We start from the raw sequence: 27,896 nt of genomic DNA, 5'->3' as shown, positions 1-27,896 counted from the left end.
TCATTGCTGTATAGTGCCTATTGGATGAATATACAATTTATGTATCCACCTTCTGTCAATGGACGTGGTTTTCATTTTGCCATTAAAAACAATGCTATGAACATTCTTATACCTGTCTCCTAGTGTACATGGTACAAGTTTCTCCAGGGTAACAAAGTAGGAGGTGAAGCCAATTATTTTCCAAAGGGCCTAATTAAATGTACACTCCTGCTAGTAGTATATGATAGTTCTGTGCTTCTACAACCATCTTTCCTAAAAATTAAAATCTGATGTCTGTGAAATGGTATTCCATCGTGACTTTATAATTTCCCAGTTACAACTGAGTTGAGCAACATTTCATATTTTTATAAGCCAGTCTCATTTCCCCTTCTGTGAAATTCCTGTAAATTGCCTTGTCTTTTGTCCATTTTATACTGGTTGCTTACTGATAGTTCTTCATCTATTCTGGATACTAATTTCTTGTTGGCTAACCGTGAGGCAAAATCTTCTAGGTTGTAAGCTTTTATTTTCACTCTCTTTATGGTGTCTTTTAATGATGAGAAATTTGTTTACTTTAATGTAGTCAAATGATTTATTCATCTTTTCTTTTATGATAAGTGCTTTTGTGTCTTAAGACAACTTTCCTTAAGTCAGAGGTTAAAGGTAAGTGATTTTCACTTATACAGATCCTAAAATTTTTTAAGTATTATCTTTCACACTCAATGCTTAATTCATTGGAATTGCTTTGTGACTCTATACAGTATAAGGTAAGAATCCAATACAATTTTCCAATTCTGATTTTTCAATCTAATTGTGCCAGCACCAATTACAGCCTGGTCCATCATTCTTCCCTTGATGATCTGCAATGCAGACTCTTTTGTATATCTGATTTCTTTTTTTTTTTTTTAATATTTATTTATTTATTTGGGTGCACCGGGTCTTAGTTGAGGCATGCAGGATCTCCACTGCAGCATGCGGGATCTAGTTCCCTGACCAGAAACTGAACTCAGGCCCCCTGAACTGGAACCGTGGAGTCTTAACCACTGGACCACCAGTGAAGTCCCTGTATATCTGATTTCAGTACATAAAGATCTAGTTCTGGGCTCTGTCCCACTGGTTTATCTGTTTCTGCCTTTCCCCAAAGCACACTATTTTAGTTACCATCACTTTATAAGTTTGACACTTGATAGGAAAAAATATCTCCTTACCTAGTTCTTCAGGAGTTATCTATTCTAGGCCTTTTTTCCTCCACATAAGTTTTAGAAGCACGCTCATGCTATGAGGTCCCACATTAAAAAAATACTACATAGCCAGTTTTACTCACTTTTTTCTTTGTCTATGTGTGTGTATATATATATATATATATATATATACACACACACATAATTCATATAGCTATAAACAGTATACATTTTATATTTTCTCTTTTATAATAATTATTTTCCATGGTTTCAGATGGTCTTTATCAATTATTTTTCATAATATGTAACATTCCCTCAAGCTGATGTTGAATAACTGAGCCATTTCCCACCTACTGATGGATATTAAGACTCAAATTTTTTTATTATTACAGATAATGCTATAATAAATATATTTATACATCATGTTTTCTTCTTTGACTTCTTTCTTTAACATATATTTCCAAGAGTGAGCTTAACAGATCTACATATTATAATGGAAAAGCTTAAAATATACAATCTTCAGAATCTGAAACAAAAAGGAGAAAGTGCTAAATACTGATGTAGACTGAAAAAAGAGAGGACATTTCAAAGTAAGTTTTCTAGTCCCTGATGGCGTAGCACTGGTCTAACTGCGAGTCTTCCCACATGTAATGCCCCTTCTCTGTGCACAAGGAATGAGCGCTAACGTCATTCACCGAAAACACAATACACCCGACTCACTATCTCTGGCAGAGATCCCTATCATGTCCTCAGAACACAGTCACTGTGGACCCGCTGCCACCTCTGGAGCCCACCACCTCGGAGGGTTAGCATTCCTTGGAATCCAGAATGGAGGTGAACCTAGCATTCCACTGACACCCAGAGGCATTTAGGGATGGAAAGACCCTGCCATTGGCTAAGAGCCACCAAGAGAGGAAGCCCACCTCATGTGCCAACTGGGCTATCCTGTCTTTTGACACCCCCGCTCAAAAGCTTCTCTAAATCCAATGCAATCTTAAGACAGAGATTAATTCAGACAATCATCTCCAATCCTCTAACACCTGTTAGCACTTTTAAATCCCTTTAGCAGAAAATCCCTATTGCCCTCCTTCAAAGAAAGGGCACGATGACCTGTTGGCACTTTTTGGCTGCACTGATACTATTAATATTTCTTTTCTGTTAAATCTATATATGATAACGCCTAGACTGTGAAACCAAAATATGGATGCTATAAATAGTTAAAAAAACAAAAACTTTCTTCCTCAAAGATTTTCTAGTTCACAAGATATAAGAAATATGTTTTGTAACTTGAATTTCTTTTTTATTCAGTGTTAAGTCCCAAAGAGATCACTTACAGAAAAGTAAACACCTAACTAATGTTTTTTTAATTTTTTTTTTGCAGAACACAGGCCTCTCACTGTTGTGGCCTCCCCCGTTGCAGAGCACAGGCTCCGGACGCGCAGGCTCAGCGGCCATGGCTCACGGGCCCAGCCGTTCCGCAGCATGTGGGATCTTCCCGAACCGGGGTACGAACCCGTGTCCCCTGCATCGGCAGGCGGACTCTCCACCACTGCGCCACCAGGGAAGCCCCTAACTAATGTTTTAATTCTGCCAAGTCCTAAATAATTAAAGGGGGAAAAAAATGATCAATTTAAGCAATTCAAACTTATTTAAATAGCATTCATAATAGGACTAGTAGTAAACAGCTTTTAAAATCCCCAGAGAATGTAAGGCTGGCATTAAGCCAAGGATTACATTTCCTCTTAGCGATGTAATATTTTCATGGAACTAATTTTTAGGCAACCATTTAGCATTAAATCTCTACACAGGGGCTTCCCTGGTGACGCAGTGGTTGAGAATCTGCCTGCCAATGCACGGGACATGGGTTCGAGCCCTGGTCTGGGAAGATCCCACATGCCGCGGAGCAACTGGGTCCATGAGCCACAACTACTGAGCCTGCACATCTGGAGCCTGTGCTCCGCAACAAGAGAGGCCGAGATAGTGAGAGGCCCGCGCACCGCGATAAAGAGTGGCCCCCGCTCGCCGCAACTAGAGAAAGCCCTCACACAGAAACGAAGACCCAATGCAGCCAAAAATAAATAAATAAACTTATTAAAAAAAAAAAATCTACATAGACGTTCTGTCAAGTATAATTAGCCACAGAGGCCAGCAATTTCCACGCAGGCACAAGGAAGAGAGCCAGCTCTTGTGGGAGGCTAACTGGATCCACTGACCAAATATCAAAAGGCGCCTCCTCTGTGCCCAGCACAGGAATTCTTCCCAGGACACAGCCGGAGGCTCCTTTCATGGAGCTGATGTGGACGACGAACAAACGTACAGTATGGATGATGGTAACTGCTGTGGGGGAAATAAAGCAGGTGTTCTAGGGTGGAAGTGACATTCCACAGGCAAGACAGCATAGATACAACAGGGTCAGGTCTGCGTTTTGAAAGGTTCACTTTAGCGGCAATGTGGAGAAAAGAGGGGAGGGTAACTCGGTATATCTGGCAAAGATCCCTACCACATCCCAGAAGCACAGTGCACTAGTCACAAAGGTGGGCTTCAGACTACCATCAAAGAGCATTCCTTGGAGTCAAGAATGGAGCTGGGAACCTCCCTGGTGGTCCACTGGGTAAGACTCCGTGCGCCCAATGCAGGGGGCCCGTGTTCAATCCCTGGTCAGGGAACTAGATCCTGCATGCATGCCACAACTAAAAGCATGCCTGCCGCAACTAAGAAGCCCACATCCAGCAACTAAGATCCTTTCACAGCCAAAACAAATAAATAAATACTTAAAAAAAAAAAATGAATGAAGCTGAACTAAGCACTGCTGGTTATGAGTCCACAAGTAAAAAACACCTACACATGTGTATTAAGTACTGTGTGTACTGAGTGTGTTGAGTATGGAGAAAAGGGTAAAACGATTTAAACGTCTGTTAATGCTGGTTATCTCAAGGGGGACAAGAGTATTCACAGGATTATGATTTCTTCTTTCAACGTCTGTGTAAGGGACGCTTGCCACAATAAGCACACACTATATTAATAATTTAAAATATCCAATAAGGGGCTTCCCTGGTGGCGCAGTGGTTAAGAATCCTCCTTCCAATGCAGGGGACACAGGTTTGAGCCCTGGTCCGGGAATATCCCACATGCTGCAGAGCAACTAAACCCGTGTGCCACGACTAACGAGCCTGTGCTCTAGAGCCCACGAGCCACAACTACTGAGCCTGCGCTCTAGAGCCCTTGAGCCACAACTACTGAGCCTGTGCGCCACAACTACTGAAGCCCATGTGCCCTAGAGCCTGTGCTCCTCAACAAGGGAAGCCACCGCAATGAGAAGCATGCACACTGCAACCAAGAGTAGCCCCTGCTCGCTGCAACTAGGGAAACCCTGAGCGCAGCAACGAAGACCCAATGCAGCCAAAAACAAATTAAAAAAAAAAAAAGAATGAATTGAAGAAACTAGAGGTCCTGATAATGTTGAAAAATGGCTAAAACTGGAATATCTGAAGAAATAAATATGAGAGATAGAAGGCTTTGGTCCAAGTAGGAAAGAAAACATCTTCATTCTTGATTTTTTAGGCATAAAAAGAACTTTAGGAACTGCCTATAATTTGGTAAACACTCATTTATTAGGTGAGCAAGCAAGAAAGGAGTTTTAAAGAACTACTGTTCTCATAATTTTTAATTCAAACTGGCTAATTCTCAGATTATTATACTCTGCAGTCAGCAATCAGAAGGAAGGTGTTCCAAGATTTACTTCAGCTCAGCCAGATTCCCTCTCCCCCTAAATGAAAACAGGTGGTGCCAGACACATACTACTCCACTTATCATTCAGTTACTACCCCATTTAATACTCACTGTGATGTGATTGTAGATAAGCTGAGACCATCCAAAGAGATCTGCTAGTCGGTAAAACGCTGCCAGTTTACACCGCAATAACTTCTCCCCTTTGTCATAGGCAATAGAATCAGATCCTCTAAGGTCATTCACAGGAGTCACCATACCAAGACCTGAAATGAAAAAAGAAACAAGACTCAAAGATTTAATATTTCTTGTCAAATGTAAATCAAATAATAGTTGAGATATTAATCGTCCCACAATGGGCCATAAGGTAAGTCTTGAAAACGTCAAAGACTATTTCATAAAGACCAAGTTCCCCAACATTAATACAATTAAGGTAGAAATCAATAACAGAAAGGTAATAAAATTTGTAGCATGCAGTAAAGCAAAACTTAGAAGGACATTTACAGTATTAAACATATACATTATGGGGCTTCCCTGGTGGCGCAGTGGTTAAGAATCCACCTGCCAATGCAGGGGACACGAGTTCAAGCCCTGGTCTGGGAAGATCCCACATGCAGCGGAGCAACTAAGCCCATGCACCACAACCACTGAGCCTGCCCTCTAGAGCCCACGAGCCACAACTACTGAAGCCTCCGTGCCTAGAGCCTGTGCTCTGCAACAAGAGAAGCCACCATAATGAGAAGCCCACGCACCACAACGAAGAGTAGCCCCCGCTCACCGCAACTAGAGAAAACCTGCATGCAGCAACAAAGACCCAACGCAGCCAAAAATAATAAATAAGTAAGTAAATAAATTTATTACAAAAAAAAAAGAGGGGAGGGGAGGAGAGGGGAATATGGGGCTGGGAACGAGAGAAAAGAAAAGAAGAAAAGAGAAAAGACCCAGATAAAAGCAAGGGAGGAGAATTAAATAAGCTGCCATATTTTTTAGCACTTCACAAAAACAACAGAAGAGGGAGCTCTAGAGTCAGGATTCCTGAACTGGACTCCTCCAGGAAAACTAATTTCATGTAAAAATGAACAGAAAAATATCATGATCAAATACCACACAAAAATTATTCAAAGAGGGCTTCCGTGGTGGTACAGGGGTTAAGAATCCGCCTGCCGATGCAGGGGACACGGGTCCAAGCCCTAGTCTGGGAAGATCCCACATTCTGTGGAGCAATTAGGCCCATGTGCCACAACTACTGAGCCTAGGCTCTAAAGCCCACGAGCCACAACTACTGGGCCCACGCACCGCAACTACTGAAGCCCATGCGCCTAGAGCCTGTGCTCCGCAACAAGAGAAGCCACGGGGGCTTCCCTGGTGGCACAGTGGTTAAGAGTCCGCCTGCTAATGCAGGGGACATGGGTTCGTGCCCCGGTCTGGGAAGATCCCACATGACGCGGAGCGGCTGGGCCCGTGAGCCATGGCCGCTGAGCCTGCGCGTCCGGAGCTTGTGCTCCGCAACGGGAGAAGCCACAACAGTGAGAGGCCCGTGTACAGCAAAAAAAAAAAAAAAAAAAGAGAAGCCACGGCAATGAGAAGACCACGCACCACAATGAAGAGTAGCCTCCACTCTCCATAACTAGAGAAAGCCTGCACGCAGCAACGAAGACCCTATGCAGCCAAAAATAAATTAATTAAATAAATTTTAAAAATAAATTATTAAAAGAAAAAAGAGCAAAATCACATTCCTACACATAACAAAAGCACAAAAAACATATCCACAAAACAAATGAAAACTATAACCTATTATTTCATAAAAGATAAAGAAAGGCATTAATAATAAAAGATAAGAAAAATGTTTAATATAATTAGAAAAATTCAGAAATGAGGGCTAGAATATAAAAGGAATTAGATATAAATGAAAAATAATTTTAAAAATAAATATTAAAAACAGCGTAAAGGTGAAAGAGGAGAAAAACTTTTTAAATCATAAAGAAATGAAGAAAGTGATAAAAAGAACTTGAGAAAACGTTGACAGTTAAAGAAGTCAGACAAGGAAAATCCATCATGTGCATACCAGGAAACAAAAGCAAGGGAACAGAATGAATATTAAAAACCAATTCAAGAAAACACTCTGAAAATAAAAAAGGTTTGGAAGGGCACATCATCTGAGAAAACTGCCCAGAAAGACAAACACCAAGACATATTCTGGTAAAATTTCTGGACTCTAAAGAAAAAGGAAAATAGATTATGAGCATCAAGGAAAAGAAACCAAGTAACTTATATGGAAAGATTGTCTTCAAATTCTAAGAAAATGAATTATGCATTTAAGATACACAAAATAGGAAAATGTGAGCCAATGATTTTATACCCAAACTAACTAAACCAAACATATAAAGGCCACAACGCAAGAATGAAGAAATCCTTTCCACAAGTGTTTTCTGGGAAATCTACTATAAAAGCAACTTCAGACAACCAAATTGACTAAAGGGGCACTGATACAAGGACTGGTGGTGAGCATTAAATATATATTTATTACAGAATTAAGTTATTAATTGTAACACAAAATGAATGTAAAAACAAGACCATAACATATATTGGTTATATGCTCTGACAACAGAGAATATAACTATTTTAAAACATGAAGAGAGAACATATTATTGGTATAGGATTGATACTGTGTGGGGTATGTGAGAGAAAGCAAATGAGTTATTAATATTCTAGTTTTGTTATTCCTGGTGTCCTGGAGAACCAGAATTCTTGTTGTAGAAGAAAGAAAAACAAATGTTAGATAGAAGAGGTTAAGTAAAAACCCCTTAGACCTGAATTTTAATTGGAATTATAATTCCAATATATTTATAATTATACTTACAATTCCAATTTATCAATATAGTATACAAATCACAAGGTAATTTTTAAAAATAAATTTATTTGTTTATTTTTGGCTGCATTGGGTCTTCGTTGCTGTGCGCGGGCTTTCTCTAGTTGCAGTGCGTGGGCTTTCTCTATTTGCAGTGAGCAGGGGCTACTCTTTGTTGCAGTGCGCGGGCTTCTCACTGTGGTGGCTTCTCTTGTTGGGGAGCACAGGCTCTAGTTGCGCGGGCTTCAGTAGTCGTGGCTCGCGGGCTATAGAGCGCAGGCTCAGTAGTTGTGGTGCACAGGCTTAGCTGCTCCGCGGCATGTGGGATCTTCCCAGACCAGGGCTCGAACCCATGTCCCCTGCATTGGCAGGCGGATTCTTAGGAAATCTCCAAAAGGTAATTTATATTTCCTAGCTCTATCCACTAAAAAGGTCTAAAAAGAATAACTAACCAGTCAGTAGCAAAGAGCATTTCTAGCACCCAGACTAAAATTTCATTTCTCACAAAAAGAAATCAAGGTTTCTTAGAGAAATGGCTGACTCCAGATCTGGGGCAGGAAATGTACAAGATGAGCCTAGAACATCTCCTACAGGAGGTGGCCTGGAAGCTGTCAAAGACTACTAGGCTCAGGAGTCAACTTGGAGAGGTTCTCTTTAGTCAAAGGTGGGACAATGTGAGTAGTATCAAAAAGGATAACTGCAATGTTTTGAAACACATTAAATATATTTAAATCTCTGCAGGGACTTCCCTGGTGGCGCAGTGGTTAAGACTTTGTGCTCCCAATGCAGGGGGCCCGGGTTCGATCCCTGGTCCGGGAACTAGATCCCACATGCATGCTGCAACTAAGAGTTCTCATGCCACAAAACTAAGGAAGCCAGCGAGCCGCAACTAAGGAGCCCACAAGCTGCAACTAAGGAGCCCACAAGCTGCAATTAAGGAGCCCGCATGCCACAACTATGGAGCCCATGTGCCGCAACTAAGGAGCCGGCGAGCCACAGGAGCCCTCGAGCCTCAACTATGGAGCCTGTGAGCTGCAACTAAGGAGCCTGCCTGCCACAACTAAGACCCGACACAACCAAATAAATAAATTTTTTTAAAAACCTATGCATTCAAAATAATATTAAAGAAATAGTAACTGGTCACTTTAGAAGATGACAGGAAACCAACTTCTCGTTTTGAATGGTTACCTTTATACAAACCGTACCACGGGGTAAGCAAAAGAGCTGAGAGGAAGTTTCTTTTTGTGCGTGTGGGTTGAGGGCTGACTTCCAATAGATCTCAGCAAGGAAGCTGCTCTGCTCCGTATGAAACCCTGACCAACAAGCAGGTCATCTATGAATGGTTTAGCACCAGCCTCCCTGCAATCATGCGTTGAGTGACAGAGAATGAGGCGGCCCCCTTTCTGGTCATGCCCCATTTCCCAGAGAAGTTTCTCTTTACAGAAATGTTCTAACTAGTAAATACAGAAGAAGGAATGACAAAATTAAAATATCACCATCTTGGAACCTTTGTTAAATTAACGGATCTAGGCATTGAGCAATGATGGCTGCTACAGCACAAATGGCAACAAGCAGGCTTATGTGCCTGCGGGTAGAACACAGTGCCACCTATGCAGTGAGCTTGCCAAAGAACAAAATCCAAATACAGCCAAGCTTCTAGACCCAGCTACCAATTTACTGTAAATACAAAAGAAAAAAGAACATAATGGGCACCATGGAGATGGCATCAGTAAAATTCAAGACTGTAGCAAACTCTACAGGTCAACAAAACCCATTTCCTTTAAAGTGCGAGGAGAAAAAGAGAGATGGAGGGGCAACTTGTAGCTTTAAAAATGCTGAAGAGACAGTAAGTAAAAAAAGACAAATACTAAACCATAATATATTTAAGTATAACCATTTGGATGATAAAACTATAAAGAAAAGCAAGGCAGTGATACCATTCAAGTCAAGACGGTGATTCCTTTTAAGAGGGCAAGCAACTGATAAAACTTTATTTCTTAACCAGGGTGCTGGTTATAAAGGCGCTCACCTTAAACCACTCATACGTTATATATCTTTTTGTTCTATGCCATCTACATACATTATATTCCACAACAAAGGTTAAAATTCACATTAAAATTTTTTATATGTGAGAAGTAAACTATTAGATACAATTAAAACTAGATTTTTTTCTTCCTTCTTTTTTTGGTGTGGCACTATTAAAATTTCCTTTATCTCTGACTAGAAAACAATATGTGAGTAAATATATTACATTGTCCTTTATTATCTAATTCATATAAATATCACTAGAATCCATTCAGAATCCATGTGAGGACTTCCCTGGTGGTGCAGTGGTTAAGAATTCGCCTGCCAATGCAGGGGACACGGGTTCGACCCCTGGTCCAGGAAGATCCCACATGCCGTGGAGCTACTAAGCCATGCGCCACAACTACTGAGCCTGCGCTCTAGAGCCCGTGGGCCACAACTACTGAACCCACGCAACACAACTACTGAAGCCCATGCGCCTAGAGCCTGTGCTCTGCAACAAGAGAAGCCACTGCAATGAGAAGCCTGTGCACCACAACAAAGAGTAGCCCCCGCTCGCCGCAACTAGAGAAAGCCCGTGTGCAGCAACAAAGACCCACTGCAGCCAAAAATAAAATTAAATAAATAAATAAATAAATAAAAAAGAATCCATGTGAAAACATGAAAACCTAGTGACTACCATTCAACTTCAGGATGGAAGTGTGAGCTAGTAAATTACATGTGATTTTTAACACTCTCTGGACATTAATGATATTATCACTCAGGTGAATGTCAATCAACTTCTAAGAATACCAGAGAACAGACAGGTAAATAGCACATGGCAGGTGATCTAACGCAAACCAATACCTTAAGTTGGTAGTCAGAAGCTGATTAACCAACTAGAAACATCAGAGACTGATCCAGGGCACAGTACACAGCAGGTCACATTAGCTGATGCTCAAGGTACCCTGGGCTCCACCTTGTCATGTTAACGTTTACAAATTCAACAGCCACGGCAAAGCGTCATCTCTGCACAACTATCTTTGCTAACTAACTTTGCTCACATTCACCCACCCAACAGTTTTCTTCTAGCTTTCTTTTGGAATTTTTCTGTTTCTCATTCATTTGCGAAGAGCAGTGAGGAATGGTGGATAAGAAATGTTGGCTTGGGGCTTCCCTGGTGGCGCAGTGGTTAAGAATCCGCCTGCCAATGCAGGGGACACGGGTTTGAGCCCTGGTCCGGGAAGATCCCACATGCCGCGGAGCAACTAAGCCCATGCACCACAACTACTGAGCCTGCGCTCTAGAGACCATGAGCCACAACTACTGAACCCCGTGCGCCTAGAGCCCGTGCTCCACAACAAGAGAAACCACCGTAATGAGAAGCCCACGCACCGCAACCAAGAGTAGCCCCTGCTCGTCACAACTAGAGAAAGCCCGCGTGCAGCAACGAAGACCCAACACAGCCAAAAATTTAAAATGAAATAAATAAATTTATTTAAAAAAAAAAAAGAAATGTTGGCTTGACTGAAATAAGTTCAGGCAAAATCAAAATCAATGTGCTACTCCCCAAGCATTATTTCTAATTAGTTTTTTTTTTTTAATTCATAAAGGGTCTGAGAAGCCACATAAAAAGTTACCTGCCTGAGAAATAACAGTCCCACTGGCTCATAAAAAAGGAGCCCTCTATAGTCAAGACATTTTTAGGCCTATCTTTTACTACAACTAAAACTCGATTTTTAAAAAAACCTCAATTCTATGTATTACATAGTGTGTGCTCATCTATTTCACATTGGAAAACATTAGGAAATTTTACCCGGAAAATGACAAAGAATGTATACCAAGTCAGGAACTACTCACTCATGTTTAAGGCAGCCATCCCTCCCTGCGGAGCTGCCGGGTAGACATTCGGTACATTCGTGGTCATAAAATCTGCAATCTGCTGTAATGCCAATAGGCCTGTGGGATTCTTCCCCTTCTTAAATTGTTCCTGTATCATTGATTCCAATTCTTCACAGAAAGCCTAATAAAAGGCAAATTAAAACAATGAGATATCGTTTCTTTTCTGTTCCTTGGGAAGGCAAGGGTAACTATCGCATAGACTAATTTTCTGTTTGTTTTCATCCAGTGCTGGAAAGGCAAATGGATAGTCTCAATATGTCACTACCTGGAGCATAAATAAGTACATTCTTTTTGGACAGTAATTTAACAAGATAAAAGCTTAAAAATTTGAACAGGCATCCTATTCCTAGGAATCTTTTCTAAGGAACTCATCACAGATGTGCTCAAAGACTTATTCATAAGGATGCTCATTCCAGCATTATTACCAATAAAAGGGAAAACAGGTAACAGTCTACATTTTAAACAGTAGGGGACTGATTAAATACCCTGAGTCACCTTACAACACCTGACACTGTTCTAGGCACTGAGGACACATAGGAAGAAAATGGCTTTGCCATCAGGAACTTAAAACTTAGTAAGGAAAACACAAAAAGAAAAAATCCACAGTACAAAGGACCCTCTGTATCAACAGCATTCCAGATGACCTATATGTGCACAGTATGGAGCTGCGCTTAGCAACTACCAGTGAGTGAGGCCTGGAGCCACCCATCTGGACCCCAGACTCTTTCCTCAACCAGCAGTCACCAGCCAATGACCTTGCCTGCTTGCTTGTTTGGTCCTAACTCCGGATGGTTAAATATCCACACCCTCCCCTCTCAGCTCCCTGATCGCCTCTGCTCCGACGACTGTGTCATCCAATTCACCCCGGCCTCCTATTTCCATGGTCATGCCCTAGAGACCTGCTCATTTCTAGTAACTGGGCCCCTCTTCAGTCTCGGAGCCAAGCACATGCTCTCCAAACACCCTCTCCTAGTGTCCGTCTTGATCCTAAGACCTTATCACCATCCCGTACCTTCCCTGTGTCCTGACCTCTCTCACTCAGCTTAGGCCCTTGGTTTAAAACTATAGCCATTCCCTTGCTTACAACTTCAACTCTCTACCATTTCATCTGGCAAAATCCCAACCCCATGTTAAGTTCAACTCTTCACACCCTTTCTATTCACGCTGCTGAAAGTGGCTGGGGGGCAAAAACGAAGACCGTACCGCACTGTCTCACTGTAAATCCATGACCACTGACCTGAGTGCACCCTTGACATTAACCCAGGGATCATTCCTGACCTTTCTTGCCCATTCTCTCGCCTACTCTCCATGCCTTCTCTACACCACGCCCCGTGCCCATTCTAAGCAGATGCCTCCACTTGTTATTCCACTGAGAACAGAGAATCAGTCTGAAGGAAACTTCCACAGGTTCCCTCGCACATCTCCCAACTGTCAGCATCTGTACACACAGGGTGGGCCTTCCCACTCCTTACTGCAGTTGAACGATCCACGCTCCTAAAACCAAAAAACCAACACCGGGTACATTCTACTCAGTAAAGCCCAGGCCTTACCAGTCTTTCCTCTAGGGTTCTTTCTCTGTTCCCAGACCCCACAGTGCATGTGGATCAGTAACATTTTGATGCTGACTGTGTTCTTGACCCCTGTGGGTAGGGACTTGGCATCCCCAGTGCCCCCAGCACAGTGCCTGGCACATACTCGGTACTGAAAGTTTAGCTTCTTCACTCTATCCTTAGTGATTTTCACTTGGTTTCTTGTTGCTTTTACACAGGAAAACTGCTCAAGCCAAGTCTAGATGTTATCCTGATTCTTTTTTTTTTCCCTCACCTCTTCCTCCCCATCCATCAGCAAGTCCTATTTATTCCACCTTCAAAACAGAACACAAATGAGTTTACCTCTCTCCACCTCTACCACCACCACTCTGGCCCAAGCTACCACTACCTCTTGCTTGGAAAGACACCTTATTCTCTTGCCCTTTACGGTGCTCTCTGTATACCAACCCAGAATGAGTTACTCAAAGACTGAAGCGTGCCGTTCCCATCTGCACCGTACCCTGAGCTGGGCTGACACAGCCTCTGAGGCAACTGCCCCTTCCTCCCTCTCCAATCTCACACACCCCACACTCCCGCTTCCTATGCCCAGACCACACTGGCTGCCCTTGGACTCTTCAAGCTCATTCCTGTCCTGGGAATTTCATGTCTGCTTCTCCCCCATCCCTGCATGGCCGGCTCCTTCCTGTCATTCAGAGTTCAGGTCAAATCTTCCTCACTCAGAGAGGTTTGTTCTACCCAGTCACACTCAATCTAATCATCCAGCTGTTTCCTGCACTGTGCTTCTATTTGTTGCTCCTTGGTTATCTCCTTCGACTACAATGTAAAGTCTGAGACTTGATCTGGGCGTTTACACAGGTGTTATACATATGTCAAAATTCATCAAGCTGTACACTTAAGACTTGTGTACTTTACTGTAAGTTATATTATTGAGGAATAATATATGAATAATAATAACAACCAAACAAATAAGCTTTGTATGCTAAGTACCCAGTTCCTTGCAGACAGAGATGATCAACATTTAAAAAAATAACTCAAATGAATTATCTGCCAAGTGATACCCCAAAATATTAAGGAAATAAAACAAGAACAGATTAAAAGGATAAAAAGAATGAAGCACACATAAAGACAGCAGCATCAACATGAAAAAACTATGAAAACAGCACTACTTTACCTAAAGATGCAAACAGAAGACAGTTGGGCGTGACTGTGGTTCAAATGCCGACCATAACTAAAGGTAGAATCAATCAACAATCAGGTGTTGCTGAGACCTACTAAGTGCCCAGCACCAAGCTAGGTGTTTTGGAGGAAAGAGTAATTTTCAAATGGTCGTTATAAAGACTCTCTGGCGAAGCAGTGAGAGAGTGAAAAGGAGAAATGAACACCTCCTATCCTTTACGATAAGGAAGATTTTTCATTTGTGTGTCTGATAACTTGAACTAAACTGAACTCTTTAACAGCCATACATATATACGAGGCACTGATTTCCTGTGTTAAGGTAAACGGACTATGACACATACAACAGAGCATAAGAGCTGAAGTAGTGGAAGAAGGAAGAGGACACTTGGTCAGAGACAAAGCTTCTCTTACGGGACTTTGCAGAATCATGGACACCCTCTTTTTTTGCTCCATCATATTGAAGTCCTGGCGAAGGTCTGGTGCCATGTTCCTCTCTCGCAAGTATTCTGGATTGTTCTCATCCACTCTGTCGAAATACCTCTCTTTGTGAGGGGCTGTGGTCGGGGGTGGTGAGGTCACCACTGCAGCCCGAGTATCACCATTCATTGCACAATCTTTCTAGGTTCCTACAGAATCAAAACAAAAGACAGTATTGTTTTTGAATCAATGTCCAGTAGCATTTCATAATGAGAACATCAGCCTGATAAATACAGTCTCCAGCATGAGGATGCCCTGACTGACTGACCAGTCAGAGCCATGACGTGTGATGCTTCTTTGTGGCTTCTGAGGCATGTGGCTGGTCAGCCATCGCCCACCTGTCCACCAACAAGGGCAGTTTTTGTCCTTGCCACTGTTCTTCAGCAGACAACAAGAAAACAATAACAAAGCTAGTATATCCTCTGACAAACTGAAAAAATATAATTAGATATGAAAATTTTGACCACAAGATAGTTTCAAGTCAACATATTGTCCCAAACAGACAGGATCTTCTAAAAGCAGCACAGTTCATTTCTGGAGAAATGTGATTCATGATATTGTCCCCAAAAAGTACTGGTGGCAACCCTGCAAAGGATTTGCCACACAGGTCAAAGGAGAGAAGCCGCTCACACATCTGTATTCATGCAAATGGAAAATGCTCTTCATCAACATCACCTTCTTGGTTCAAAGAACAATAATAGTAGGCTCAGAAAATGTCAGCATGTCCTTGAGTTTGTGAATAACCTGAAAAGATGCCCAAATGGCTCAAATTTAAACATCTGCTAATATGGCTACTTACTTTACAGTCTTTTTTTTTTTAAAAAAAACTTATTTATTTATTTGGCTGCGCCAGGTCTTGGTTGCAACATGCGGCATCTTTGTTGCAGCGTGCGGGATCTTTAGTTGCAGCATGGGGGAATCTTTTAATTGCGGCATGGGGGATCTTTTAGTTGCGGCATGCAGGATGTAGTTCCCTGACCAGGGATTGAACCCAGGCCCCCTGCCTGGGGAGCTCAGAGTCTTAACCACTGGACCACCAGGGAAGTCCCACTTTACACTCTTTTTAATCCCAATCTTTTATTTGAAATGCTGTTTTGAACACACTAAATTATATTCATCTTTTAACTATAAATCTCTAAATAGCACCTTTACTAATCATACAAATAGTTCATTCTGCTTTTATAACCCACTGAATGACAGCTTTAACAATATATATATGCAATGTTTACTGAGCATCTTTTACGTCCACTGTGCTGGGCACAAAATTAATCAGATGTAGTCCTCACTCTAAGGAAGCTGGACTCACAGTCCAGAAGTGGAGACAGACTCACTGAGAAAGGCGGAGGTGCTGATGTGGAAGTCATCAGCACAGAGGTGGGGCCAGGAGAGGAGAGGAAACTGGCCAGCAGAAGCATGTAAGTTGAGAAGATGGAGCAGAACCAGCACCCAGAACCGATTTTGCCATATAGCTGGTATGTAACTAAAAAGTCTTGAATAAATTAAGAACAAGAAAGAAAGGATAAAGACACAAGGTGAGAAATAGTCTCAGAACCCACCGGCAGAGAGTTTTAATGGCGAGTGAGTGAACAACAGTTCCTCAAGCCACAGAGGATAAGCAACGTGGGGATTTAAAAGAGGTGATTAAACTAGCAACTAAAAAAGTAAATGGTGCTCCTTCTTACACCGTGTACAAAAATTCAGTCCAAACCGAACACAGACCTAAATGTAACAGCAAAAACTACAGAATACGTACAAGAAAGTAAAGGAGTGAATCTAAGAGACCCTGGTTTAGGCAAAGTCTTATGTGACACCAAAAAGATAGCAACAAAAGAAAAAAGATAATCTGGACTTCCTAAAAATTAAAAACATTTGTGCTTCAAAGGATACATAAAAAAGTGAAAAGACAACCCATAAAATGGAAAAAAATTTACAAATCATATATCTGAGAAAAGGTTTACATCCAGAATATACAACTTAATTAAAATAACAATTAAAAAACTTGAAAGTCATCAAGTGACCTCAGTAGATGCCACATAGAACAGAACTGCCCAGTTGTGCCTTGCCTAAATTCCTGACCCACAAAATCATGAAATATGAATAATAAAATAATTATTTTAAGCTGCAAAGTCCTGGGATGGTTTGTTATGCTGCAATAGATATCTAAAATAATGTTTGTGATAAGGGGAAGGAGAATGAAAGCAGCCAGAACTGTACGCTAGACTTCGTTCTTTACCTGTATTTGATCCTCTCATCTCCCCTATTTGTCAATATACTACTGTTTTTCTCACTTTACAGATAAGGGAACTTAGGTCACCCAGCTAGGAAGTTAACATGTCTGGGATTCTAATGCAGCCCTCCTGGATGCAGAACTCCTGTTCCTAACCTCTAAGCTATGTTGTAAATGATGATGATGGTGACAGTGAGAGGAAACAATGTTCCCAAAGTGATGGAATTGAGGGCATAGATGCCTTGAACAGGAGGATCCAACCAGGAATCTGGGGCTGGCATTATTAGCTTTTTAATGTGCATATGAATCGCCTAAGAATCATGTTAAGATACAAATTCATACCCAGTAGGTCTGAGATGGGGCCTGAGATCCTGCATGTCTCATGAGCTCCCAAGTGATACCAATGCCACTGGACTCAGACAGCAATTTGAATAGTAAGGCTTTAAAGAATAGTTTATTAAAAATATATATTTTGTGGTACCAAAAGCCAAAGAATCAGTTGAACATTTTTTTAAAGAAAAAGATCGATTTGGATATTGCTTTTCTGAAATCTAAAGATATGATAGAAGAGCATACTTGAAGTGACACTATTTCAAGGACTTAAAGACAAAGTATGAAAACAATCAGTGACTAAAAGGCAATAAAACAGAATAAGTGAACCAATGACCTAAAACATAGTCTTTAAAACTTACCCTTCTCTGAACATATCCTTTAAAATGTTTAGTGTCATCTGTTTACTTTAACCTAGTTTGTTCTAAAAGAAGGACCCAAAGAACAAAAACATTATTAATGGTTATCTGACATTTCTTCATTAGATATAAAAGAAGCTGACCATTCTGAGCCCATGATAAAAATGTTCCACTTCAGCATTTCAAAAAAAACAAAAAAGGGACTCCCTGACGGTTCAGTGGTTAAGACTCCACTCTTCCACTGCAGGGGGCTCAGGTTCGATACCTGGTTGGGGACCCGCATGCCATGCGGTGTGGCCAAAAATTAAAAAAAAAAAAAAAAGACAATAGGATATACAGTATTATGAGTTCTCTATTATCAAATGAGTCCTAATTTTAAGCTATTTTCATCAGTAAATAAGGACACAGGGGAACATTTTAGAGGCAACTATAGCTTCTTCCTGGTTCCCAGAGCTGACTGAAAGAAAAGAATCTTTGTAAAACCAACATGCTGATGATAAGGCAGAGATTTCTCTCATTTTATTACAAATTGCCATATGAATGGGAGAAGATAAAGACTGAAGACCAGATATGCATGTGGTCTCCCTTCAATAAGGAAGTCTATAAACTTAAATCAAAGTATACATATTCTGAGCCCAATAACCAAGAATAAACATAATTCCAACTTTTAACGTACAAAACCTGTACTTGGGGACTTCCTTGGTGGCGCAGCGGCTAGGACTCTGCCCTCCCAATGCAGGGGGCCCAGGTTCGATCCCTGCCCAGGGAACTAGATCCCACATGCATGCCACAACTAAGAATTTGCATGCCACGGCTAAGGAGCCCGTGTGCCACAACTAAGGAACCTGCCTGCCGTAACTAAGAGACCCAGCTCAACCAAATAAATAAAGAGAGAGAGAGAGAGAAAGAGAGAGAGAGACACTCTTTAAAAAAATAAAAGCCTGTACTTGGTTTTCGTCAATTACGGCTTCAGGTTTCATTGATGTCATTTCTAAGTGTGTGTTAAGACAGCAAATTTTTCTAGGAAGATCTCTACAAAGAAGTCATTACTTAATCCAGATTTTTAAAAAAGAAATGGAAAAAATACAGATGCAAAAAAACTTCCTGCAACATTATTTAGAATAATTTTAAAAGATCAACATCCAATAATACATGAATGGCTATAACATAATCTGCTCAATACAGTATTATGAAACTATGAATATTCTTTAGCAGAATACACATGAGACTGTAACATGTTTAAGTGAAAAACTATAAATTTCCTATTATATAAAGTTATCAATATTATCACTGTAGTCACATATAAACAAGATGATAATAATGGCAAATAAGCTGTATTAAAGTTGAATAAATTGATTCAAGAGAAGTAGGGATTAATGTTCCTCTATCTCAGCATTCCATAAAGTTGCTGTAATTTAACCTGTGTAAAAATGTTAAGATTTCACTAAACTTAAAATGTTGATACTGAAATCAATGAAATCTCTGGGAACAATACTTTCAAATAAACAAACATACACACCCAGCAGAACCCAAAAGTCTGGCTGAGCCATGACAAACAAGCTCGGCCTGCCCGGGTTACATCTCACATTCACCCACTTTTCTCCATCTCCACCACATCACTCTAATCTAGATAATTACGACTCACCTCCTGGACACACAGTAGCCTCCTAATTAGTTTCTCCACTTCCAGTCTCCTAGCAACCCCCACACCGATCCATTTTTCACAGTGAGGCCAGAGAGAGTTTCAAAATATAAGTCAGATCATGTCATTCATTCCCCTGCTTAAAACCCAACAGGTAATAGGAGGATCTCTGCCAGATCCTGATTCAAGTAAACTGTAAAATAAAAATCTAAAAATGACATTCGAGACAATTAGAAATTTGAACACCAAGTGGACTTGGATGGCATTAAGGAATTACTGTTAAAAATTTTAGGTGTGATATTATTATGGTTGTATTAGATACATACAGAAATATTTATGGATGAAATAATATGACATCTGGAATTTGCCTAAAACTTATATGGGGTCGAGGGAGAGTAAGGGTTACACAAAATAAACAAGACCAGCCATGAGTTAATAACTGCTGAAGCTGGATGAAGGATAAAGCAGGGCTCATTATACTATTCTATTTCGTATGTGTCTGAAATGCTCCATAATTTTCCTTGCTCATAGAATAAAGTACCTCCAGACCTTTCATAAGCTGGTCTCTGTCTGCCTTCAGATGAACAAATTTCAGCATGTTCTTTCAGACAGATATGACTGATACGGGATGAAACGATATTTTAAGATTAACCTCCCCTTTCTACTAACACCACAGAAAATACCACTCTGCCTAGAATGTTATTTATTCTGGAAATAACAAAAAGCGTGCCCTGGAATATTCTTTCTTAGCAAAGGTATTCCAGTCCCAGGACAACGCACCCTCACTAACATGTAACTAAACCTCAGATCAGAACCCAGACAAATTTCTTTTCTCTAACGTATCTAATGAGCTAATTCTAAAGCTCTGGGAGCAGATTCAATTATTTCTTGGCATCTCCCTTCTGGCACAGACATTCCGCTAACTATTCCAACCATTCACATGATTTACTTTGGAATCCCTAAAAACAGCACACTCAAACCAAAGGCTGAAGCAAGAAGGTGGCCGTTAACAAAATTCTCTGGGTCAGGCGAATGCTGAAGACCTAGAGGGTCTTCTCCGTTTCTAAATGTTCTTCAAACAATCTCAGAGAGCATAAAGACTGCCAGGTGATATTGAGCTATCACGCCATGGAAAATAAACCAGGAGGTATCAAACATGCTCATACGGTAACAGAAGTGGCAGCCTCTGCTGGTGTCCCTGGCCACCTCACAGCCAACTCCAGAGAGCCTTTGGTACCGTCAATAGGAAAACAAGGTAAGAGGTGACCTCTGCAGTATCTTCCTCTATTTCTGTAACCCCAGGTACTTAATATATCTCCACCAGAGCTACTTTCCACATCATGTACAAGGCAGCAGAGATAAAAAGTCACAAAATGAGTAGGAGACCACAGATAAATAAATGTAACCAGATACTCTTGGTGCCATGAGAGAAATCTACTTACATATCAGCAGGCCAAAAGTGTCCAGGGGGAGGTAGAAAAAGCAGAGAGAGGGTATTATGGGTTGAACTGTACGCCCCCAAATTCATGTTAAAGCCTTAACTCCCAGCACCTCAGAATGTGACCTTATCTGGAAACAGGTCACTGCAGAGGTAATTAGTTAAGATGATGTCATACTGGAGAAGGGTGGGCCCCTAACCCAATATGACTGGTGTCCTCATGCAAACAGGGCATCTGGACACAGACAAGACTACAGGGAGAGGCCATGTGAAGATGAAGGTAGAGATGAGCTGAGGTGAAGCATCTACAAGCCAAGGAACACCAAAGATTGCGAGCAAACCAGCAGCCAGGGGAGCGGCCTGGAACAGAGGCTCCCTCACAACCTCAGAAGGAACTGGCCCTGCTGACACCCTGATCTTGCACTTCTGGTCTCCAGAACTGAGACGATAAACTTTTGCTGTTCAAGCCGCCCAGTCATGGCAGCCCTGGGACACTGATGGAGCGGGCTGCCCCAGGACGCTGATGGAAAGCTTCACGGAAGTGACGCTTAGAGCTAAGCAGGTGCTTCCAGGTTGGCTTGGGGCAGGTGGCAGTCACCTGGTGAATGAACATCTCTGGGAGGGCTCCATAAGGTTTGCACCCAGAATGAAAGGGCACCATCAGGCCACACTTAATTAAACAGAAGGTGGTCTCACCAGAAAAAATAGAAATAAAAAAGCGCAGCTAGGTGAGGTGATAGATATGTTAAATAACTGGATTGTGGGAATCATTTCACAATATATACACATATCAAATCATCACGTTGTGTGCTTTAAACATATTACAATTTTATTTTTCAATTATACCTCAATAAAGCCAGAAAAAAGCGTAAAAAATAGAGTGGCGCCTTTGCTGGGAAGAGTGACAAGATTTTCTACAAGCTTGGCAGAGCTAACAGTGATGGCCAAGCCTAGGCAAAGGGCTGGGAACAGTGCTGCAGAGACAGTCCACACCCCGTCCAGCACCTCAGGTAGGAAAGTGGAAGAAACAAGGAAGTCCCCGCCAGAAATCCATTACAAATTCTCAGAAACCTTCAATTGTGGAAGGGGTGCCCAGCTAGTCAATGAAAGGGGAGTCTCTAAATCTCCTGACAAAGGAGCCCAACACTGAGCCCTCTCCCAAATAAAACAGAATACAACCATAATGTGTTACAACCCTCACTGCCAACATTACTAGCCTAGTTCTCCAGTTCCCCTAAAGGACAAACACCTACCTTATGTTTAAGACTCCTCTTCACAGCTTCAAGCTGAGTGTGCCCTGCTCAGGACTCACAGCTCAGTAAAAGCCTTTAATTGCTCTGATCGGATCATTTCTATTCCTGTGTCTCCAGATGTTCTCTTGCAGATGAAACTGCTCAAAAGTTCCCTTTAAGATAAGCACTGCTTACTAAGTGGTAATTACTGATCTAAAGCTCATCTTTTACATGTATTAACTCATTTTTCCGAAGGATAAGGAAACTGAGGCACAATGCAGTTAAGAGCCTGTAGTGGGGTTGCTAGGATCTGAACCCAGGCTGCCCAGCTCCAGAGCACCTGCTCTTAACTCTGCCACACACTACCTCTCACCATCATATGTCCAGGAAGCTCAAATTAGAAAAGAAAGAAATAAACAAAAAAGGTAAAATTGAATCAAAGCAGTGCTTCCTAGCCTTGTCGCCTGCTCTTATGCTCCTTTCATTGAGGAATTATCTGGGTGGGTCCTCTTGCTTCCTCTCCCCTTTAGGATAAATGATTTGTTAACAGATTCCCAGCCTAAATCTTCCACATTTTATGTTTTTATATAATTATATAGCAGCTGTTGTTTTTCTTTTACTATAGCACTTAATCAATCTTCTGGTGTATTATTACAGAGATTCCAGTTACTTGCTTAAGGTTACACAGCCATAGTGGAGAAGCAAGAATCTGAAATTAAGACTGGTTTAGACACAGGGAACTCTACTCAATGCTCTGTGGTGACCTAAATGGGAAGGAAATCAAAAAAAGAGGGGACATATGTATACATACAGCTGATTCACTTTGCTGTACAGCAGAAACTAACACAACATTGTAAAGCAACTACACTCCAATAAAAATTATTAAAAAAAAAAAAAGACTATGGTTTAGAGACTGCACTCTTAATTGCTTCTCACCAGATGGTCTTCCTGTGCTGATGAGAGGATTCTCCAGTCCAAGGGTCAGTACTGGGTAGTGGACAGGCCCTTGGGCTAGGTATCAGTGGTTAGTCCCACTTGTTCCACTGTATAATGTCATCACTTACGAAGTCCTCATCTATAAAGTAAAAATATCTCCCTAACCTAAGGATTAAATGAGACAATGTATCTGAAAGCACCTTAGGGAAAACATGATAAAACAGGATAGAGGCATAGTCATCATCTCCATGACTCACAAACTCCAAACCAAATATTCCCCAAATCCAGTTGAGGAGAATGCAACTAGCAAATGCAAAGGATCAGAAGAGTGACCAACACGTGAATTTTATGAGGACAGTACCACAGGCCACTGTAGAGTACACGCTTCCACACAGACTCGTTCACTCAAACAACCCTGCGAGTTCCCAACCTGCAGAGGAAGAGCTGACTCTGAGTTTCAAGTTCCTGAGGCCACAAGATAAATAAAAGGCCGAATCAGGACCTGAACCCAAGACCGCCTAAACCACGCTCATCCATCAACTGCCACACAGGAAGTCAAAATGTGGATACTGGCTGAGAGCAGGTAGCACACCGGGGTCTACTGTCTAACTCAGCACCATCTCCCCACTAATTAGCACATTAACAGGCCTCAATAAACATCGGGTAAGTGGGTGAATGGTAGAAAGGAATACACAATCATTCTCCATTACTAATTTCACAAAATTCTGCTTTCATCCAAAAAAAATGTATCTGAAGTAACATCCACTACTTTCAGATAGCACGTGAGCAAATATTGATCAGTATACTCTTAAGTGCTTTCAAGAAGAAATTCCACAAAGGAAACTGCAATTCAGATTTCAGGAGAGGAATCTGGGAGAAGTAATTTTATACATGGTGTCTCACAATTTAACAAATAAGCACCACAACACAGGACGGTCTCCACTATAGTTACTATACTGATGCACATATTGAGTTACCCACGCCCAGAACAGCTACATGTAGAAAAAAAGTAGAATTCAACTTTATCCTCTGACAGCATCAACCACTTTCTCTATTTTAGATCCTTCATGATACTGTTACTGTCCTTCAATTACTTTACTATTTTTATTTTTTTAACTATATTTTTGCTGAACTAATGAAGACTTTCAAAATTTATGGTTTTATTGAAACAAAACTTTTCCTGAATTTCATTCCATGAGGGTGCTTACAATGTAAGGGTTTGAGTTGGATTTTTGCTTATTTTTCTGGGAAGGAGGAAGGGGGGAAACCTTGGCAGGGCTGTAAGTAAGGAAGATTAAAACACCACAAAAACAGACTTCCCTGGTGGCGCAGTGGTTAAGAATCTGCCTGCCAATGCAGGGAACACAGGTTCAAGCCCTGGTCCAGGAAGATTCCACATGCTGTGGAGCAACTAAGCCCGTGCACCACAACTACTGAGCCTGCGCTCTAGAGGCCACGAGCCACAACTACTGAGCCTGCACTCTACAGCCTGCAAACCACAACTACTGAGCCTGCGCTTTAGAGCCCGTGAGCCACAACTACTGAGCCTGCGCTCTAGAGCCCGTGACCCACAGCTACTGAGCCTGCGTGCCACAACTACTGCCCGCACGCCTAGAGCCCGTGCTCTGCAACAAGAGAAACCACTGCAATGAGAAGCCCGCGCGCCACAACAAAGAGTAGCCCCCGCTCGCCACAACTAGAGAAAAACCCGCATGCAGCAACGAAGACCCAATGCAGCCAAAAATAAATAAATAAATAATAAAATAAAATGAAATCACAACAATTAGTCTAAGTAAAAATCTGCCAAAGGTAAATTTCTCTGAAAAGTAATCAGGTCAGCTGATGGAGACTGAAAACCCTTTATGCTATGAAATAATTATGAGCACACAAATTCTTAGATGGTCTCATTTTCACAAAAATAAAGACATACTATCAAGTGAAAAAAAGCAAGATACAGAGAATGATGTATTTATAGTACCACTTGGTGGGGAAAGGAGGGATAAGAAAAATACTCACATTTGCTTGTATTTGCATGAAGAAATGTAGGAAGAATGTACAAGAAACTTAAAATGTTGGTTTATACTTGTAAGGAATGGGATCTGGGTGAATGGAGGACAGAGATGGCCAGGAGACTCTTTACTGTTCATATATACTTTTTAAAAGTTAAATTTATAAAAAAAGAAAAATTTAAAAATAAAACACCATTAAGAACATAAATAAAATCATAAGCATCCTTGAAGGTATAAATGAACAGAGTACACAGTACCTTGTACTTCCAGCAGCATGATGACATCGAACATTTGTTTAAAGTTTAATATATATTCTGTTAAGTACTTTACTAGAGTGGCCCTATCCTGATTTTACAGGTGAGAAAATGTAGGCTCTAAGAGACTGTTTTACCCTAAGGCAGAGATAGTAAGTTAACCAAACTCTCAAGTTGAGTTAAGAATGTATAGGGTTAATGAGCCCCTCATAGTCAGTCCTCCAAAATGATTCTGTTCGTATCAGAAGCATTTACGGCTGAATATTTCCATAAATCAGTACTGGCTTTACTGTGCAGCCGCTACGTACTTCCATCTTACAAAAAGCAGTGGAGTTCCTGGCTTCTAAGCACAACAGAGCACTTCATCCTATAAGTAATCAAGGGGCTTTGATGCACTTCCCTTTGCACGTGAGGGTACGACAGGCAAGGTTTACTACTGAAGAACAGGGCACTTAGCACACTGGTCTCAAAGTCTGAAGCTATTAGGGGAACACACCATCCTGCTAATTCCAAGAGGCAGACCAGGTTTTCTGCCCTTCGTCGTCTGAGCATCTTACACTGCTGTCTGGTGCACAGGAGGTGCTCAATAAAAGTGTGATGAACTAAAGAGCTGCCAGCAGCAGAGCAGCCATGAGGACCCTTAGAGCCCTTCTGAGTCAGTGCTGTAAACATCTCCATCGTAGTTTAAATCTAACCCCTTCATTTGAAAAGTAGGAAAACTGATGGGACTTCCCTGGCAGTCCAGTGGGTAAGACTCCGCGCTTCCAATGCAGGGGGCGGGGGGGCGTTCGATCCTTGGTCAGGGAACTAGGATCCCACATGCCGCGTGGTGCAGCCAAAAATTAATTAATTAATTAATTAATTAAATTTAATTAAATAAAATTAGGAAAACTGAGGTTTGGAGAAGGGAGAAGACGGCCCTGGGCACACAGGGAGTATAACAGGCGGAAAGCAGCAGCCTGGTGTGTCTGGAGTCAGGCTGAGGCCAAGTCTGATGTCCACTGCGCTGCTTACTACTGTGATCCTGAACTTCTGAAGTTGTTTAACTTCTCTCTGGACCGCAGTTTCCTCACCTATGAACGGGTGTTGTCATGGCAACCTTGAGGGTTATCGTAAGAATCAGAAATGCCATTTGAAGAGCATTCAGCTGAGTGTCTGGTAGACAGTGGACACACATTAAAGGGTGGCTATGATTCCTGGGCAAGGCTAGGGCCAAAGTGTCCTGGCCAGGCTTATGGACATTCCACAACACCAAACTGCTTCTTGCTAACATGGTTTTTATTGTTTGTGACAAATAATTAAAAATTTCTGATCTCTGTCACAACTGCAACTGGTTTCAAAAATATATTAAAACATATTTTCTAGGGCTTCCCTGGTGGCTCAGTGATTGAGAGTCCGCCTGCCGATGCAGGGGACGCGGGTTCATGCCCCGGTCCGGGAAGATCCCACATGCCGCGGAGCGGCTGGGCCTGTGAGCTATGGCCGCTGAGCCTGTGCGTCCGGAGCCTGTGCTCCGCAACGGGGGAGGCCACAGCGGTGAGAGGCCCGCGTATTGCAAAAAAAAAAAAAAAAAATTTCTAGTATATATAATTTATTTCTCATTATCACTACCACCATAGAAATTTCCTATGTTAATATCGAAATAACTTCTGAAGCCTTTAAGAATTCCAAATGATATTTGAAGGGGAAAATTATGGAAGTCTTAAACCATATGAAAAAAATGGCCAAAAACAAATTGAGACAAAGGAAAATCATGCCTCAAATTGCATATATTAGTTTTTTTTTTTTTTTGCGGTACGCGGGCCTCCCACTGTTGTGGCCTCTCTGGACGCGCAGGCTCAGCAGCCATGGCTCACAGGCCCAGCCGCTCCGCGGCATGTGGGATCCTCCCGGACCCCGTCACGAACCCGCGTCCCCTGCATCGGCAGGCGGACTCTCAACCACTGCGCCACCAGGGAAGCCCCATATATTAGTTTTTACTTAATCAAAATGGCACCATTTCAACAAACATGACACTACTGAGGTAGAGGGGAGAATTCAAACTCTAAAAGGCTCCATCCACACTTGGGCCACAGACAGAGCGACAGATCCCACATAATTTTTCAAATGTAACTGAAGTAGAAGCCAAAGGATAACGTCATCAAATGCCTACTGCGCTCCTACCATGAAGCTAACACAGGCCAGGCACTGTTCTTCAATCTGGATGCTTGGGAGACGCAACGCACAGAACAAAGATTTCTGCCTTCAGGAAATGTATATGCTGGCAGAGGGGGCCAGGCAATAAACGTGCCACATAAGTAAATCACATAGTGCCATGGAAGGGGACTGGGAAGACGCGGGGGGGGGGGGGGGGGTCAGTGGCAACATTAAGAAGGAAAGGCTCCCAGAGGTGACATCACAGGTGGCAAGGGCGAGAGGCACTCCAGCAGAGGGACAGCTAGAGCCAAGCCAGGAGTGAGGACTGGCTTCTGTTTGGAGTGGGAGAGGGGGACAAAACTAAATCCGTTTATCATCATTTTCTTTAAGCACTGAGATATTTCAGTTATATTTTGGTAAATAAGCAAACAAAGATACAAGGAGGGCCACTCATACCTTACGTCCAAAACAGAACTCCTAATCTTCCCCC

General features: G+C 41.8%; 1 protein-coding gene across 9 annotated transcripts in view; it reads right to left on the bottom strand.

The window, feature by feature from the left end:
* Positions 1-27,896, bottom strand: part of ADD1 (adducin 1) — a 76,635-nt gene that overhangs the window by 26,315 nt on the left and 22,424 nt on the right. For all 9 annotated transcript variants that reach the window (XM_030876740.2, XM_030876741.2, XM_030876742.2 and 6 more), the window contains exons 2-4: positions 14,778-14,992; positions 11,599-11,761; positions 5,001-5,152 (exon numbers count right to left, since the gene is read on the bottom strand). In XM_030876740.2, the coding sequence (XP_030732600.1) occupies positions 5,001-5,152; positions 11,599-11,761; positions 14,778-14,972 (510 nt within the window). In that variant the 5' untranslated portion in view covers positions 14,973-14,992. The remainder of the gene's footprint in view (positions 1-5,000; positions 5,153-11,598; positions 11,762-14,777; positions 14,993-27,896) is intronic.

Source organism: Globicephala melas, chromosome 5, assembly GCF_963455315.2.
Source record: "Globicephala melas chromosome 5, mGloMel1.2, whole genome shotgun sequence".
Classification (NCBI taxonomy): domain Eukaryota; kingdom Metazoa; phylum Chordata; class Mammalia; order Artiodactyla; family Delphinidae; genus Globicephala; species Globicephala melas.
This window is presented reverse-complemented; position numbering and strand designations above follow the sequence as displayed.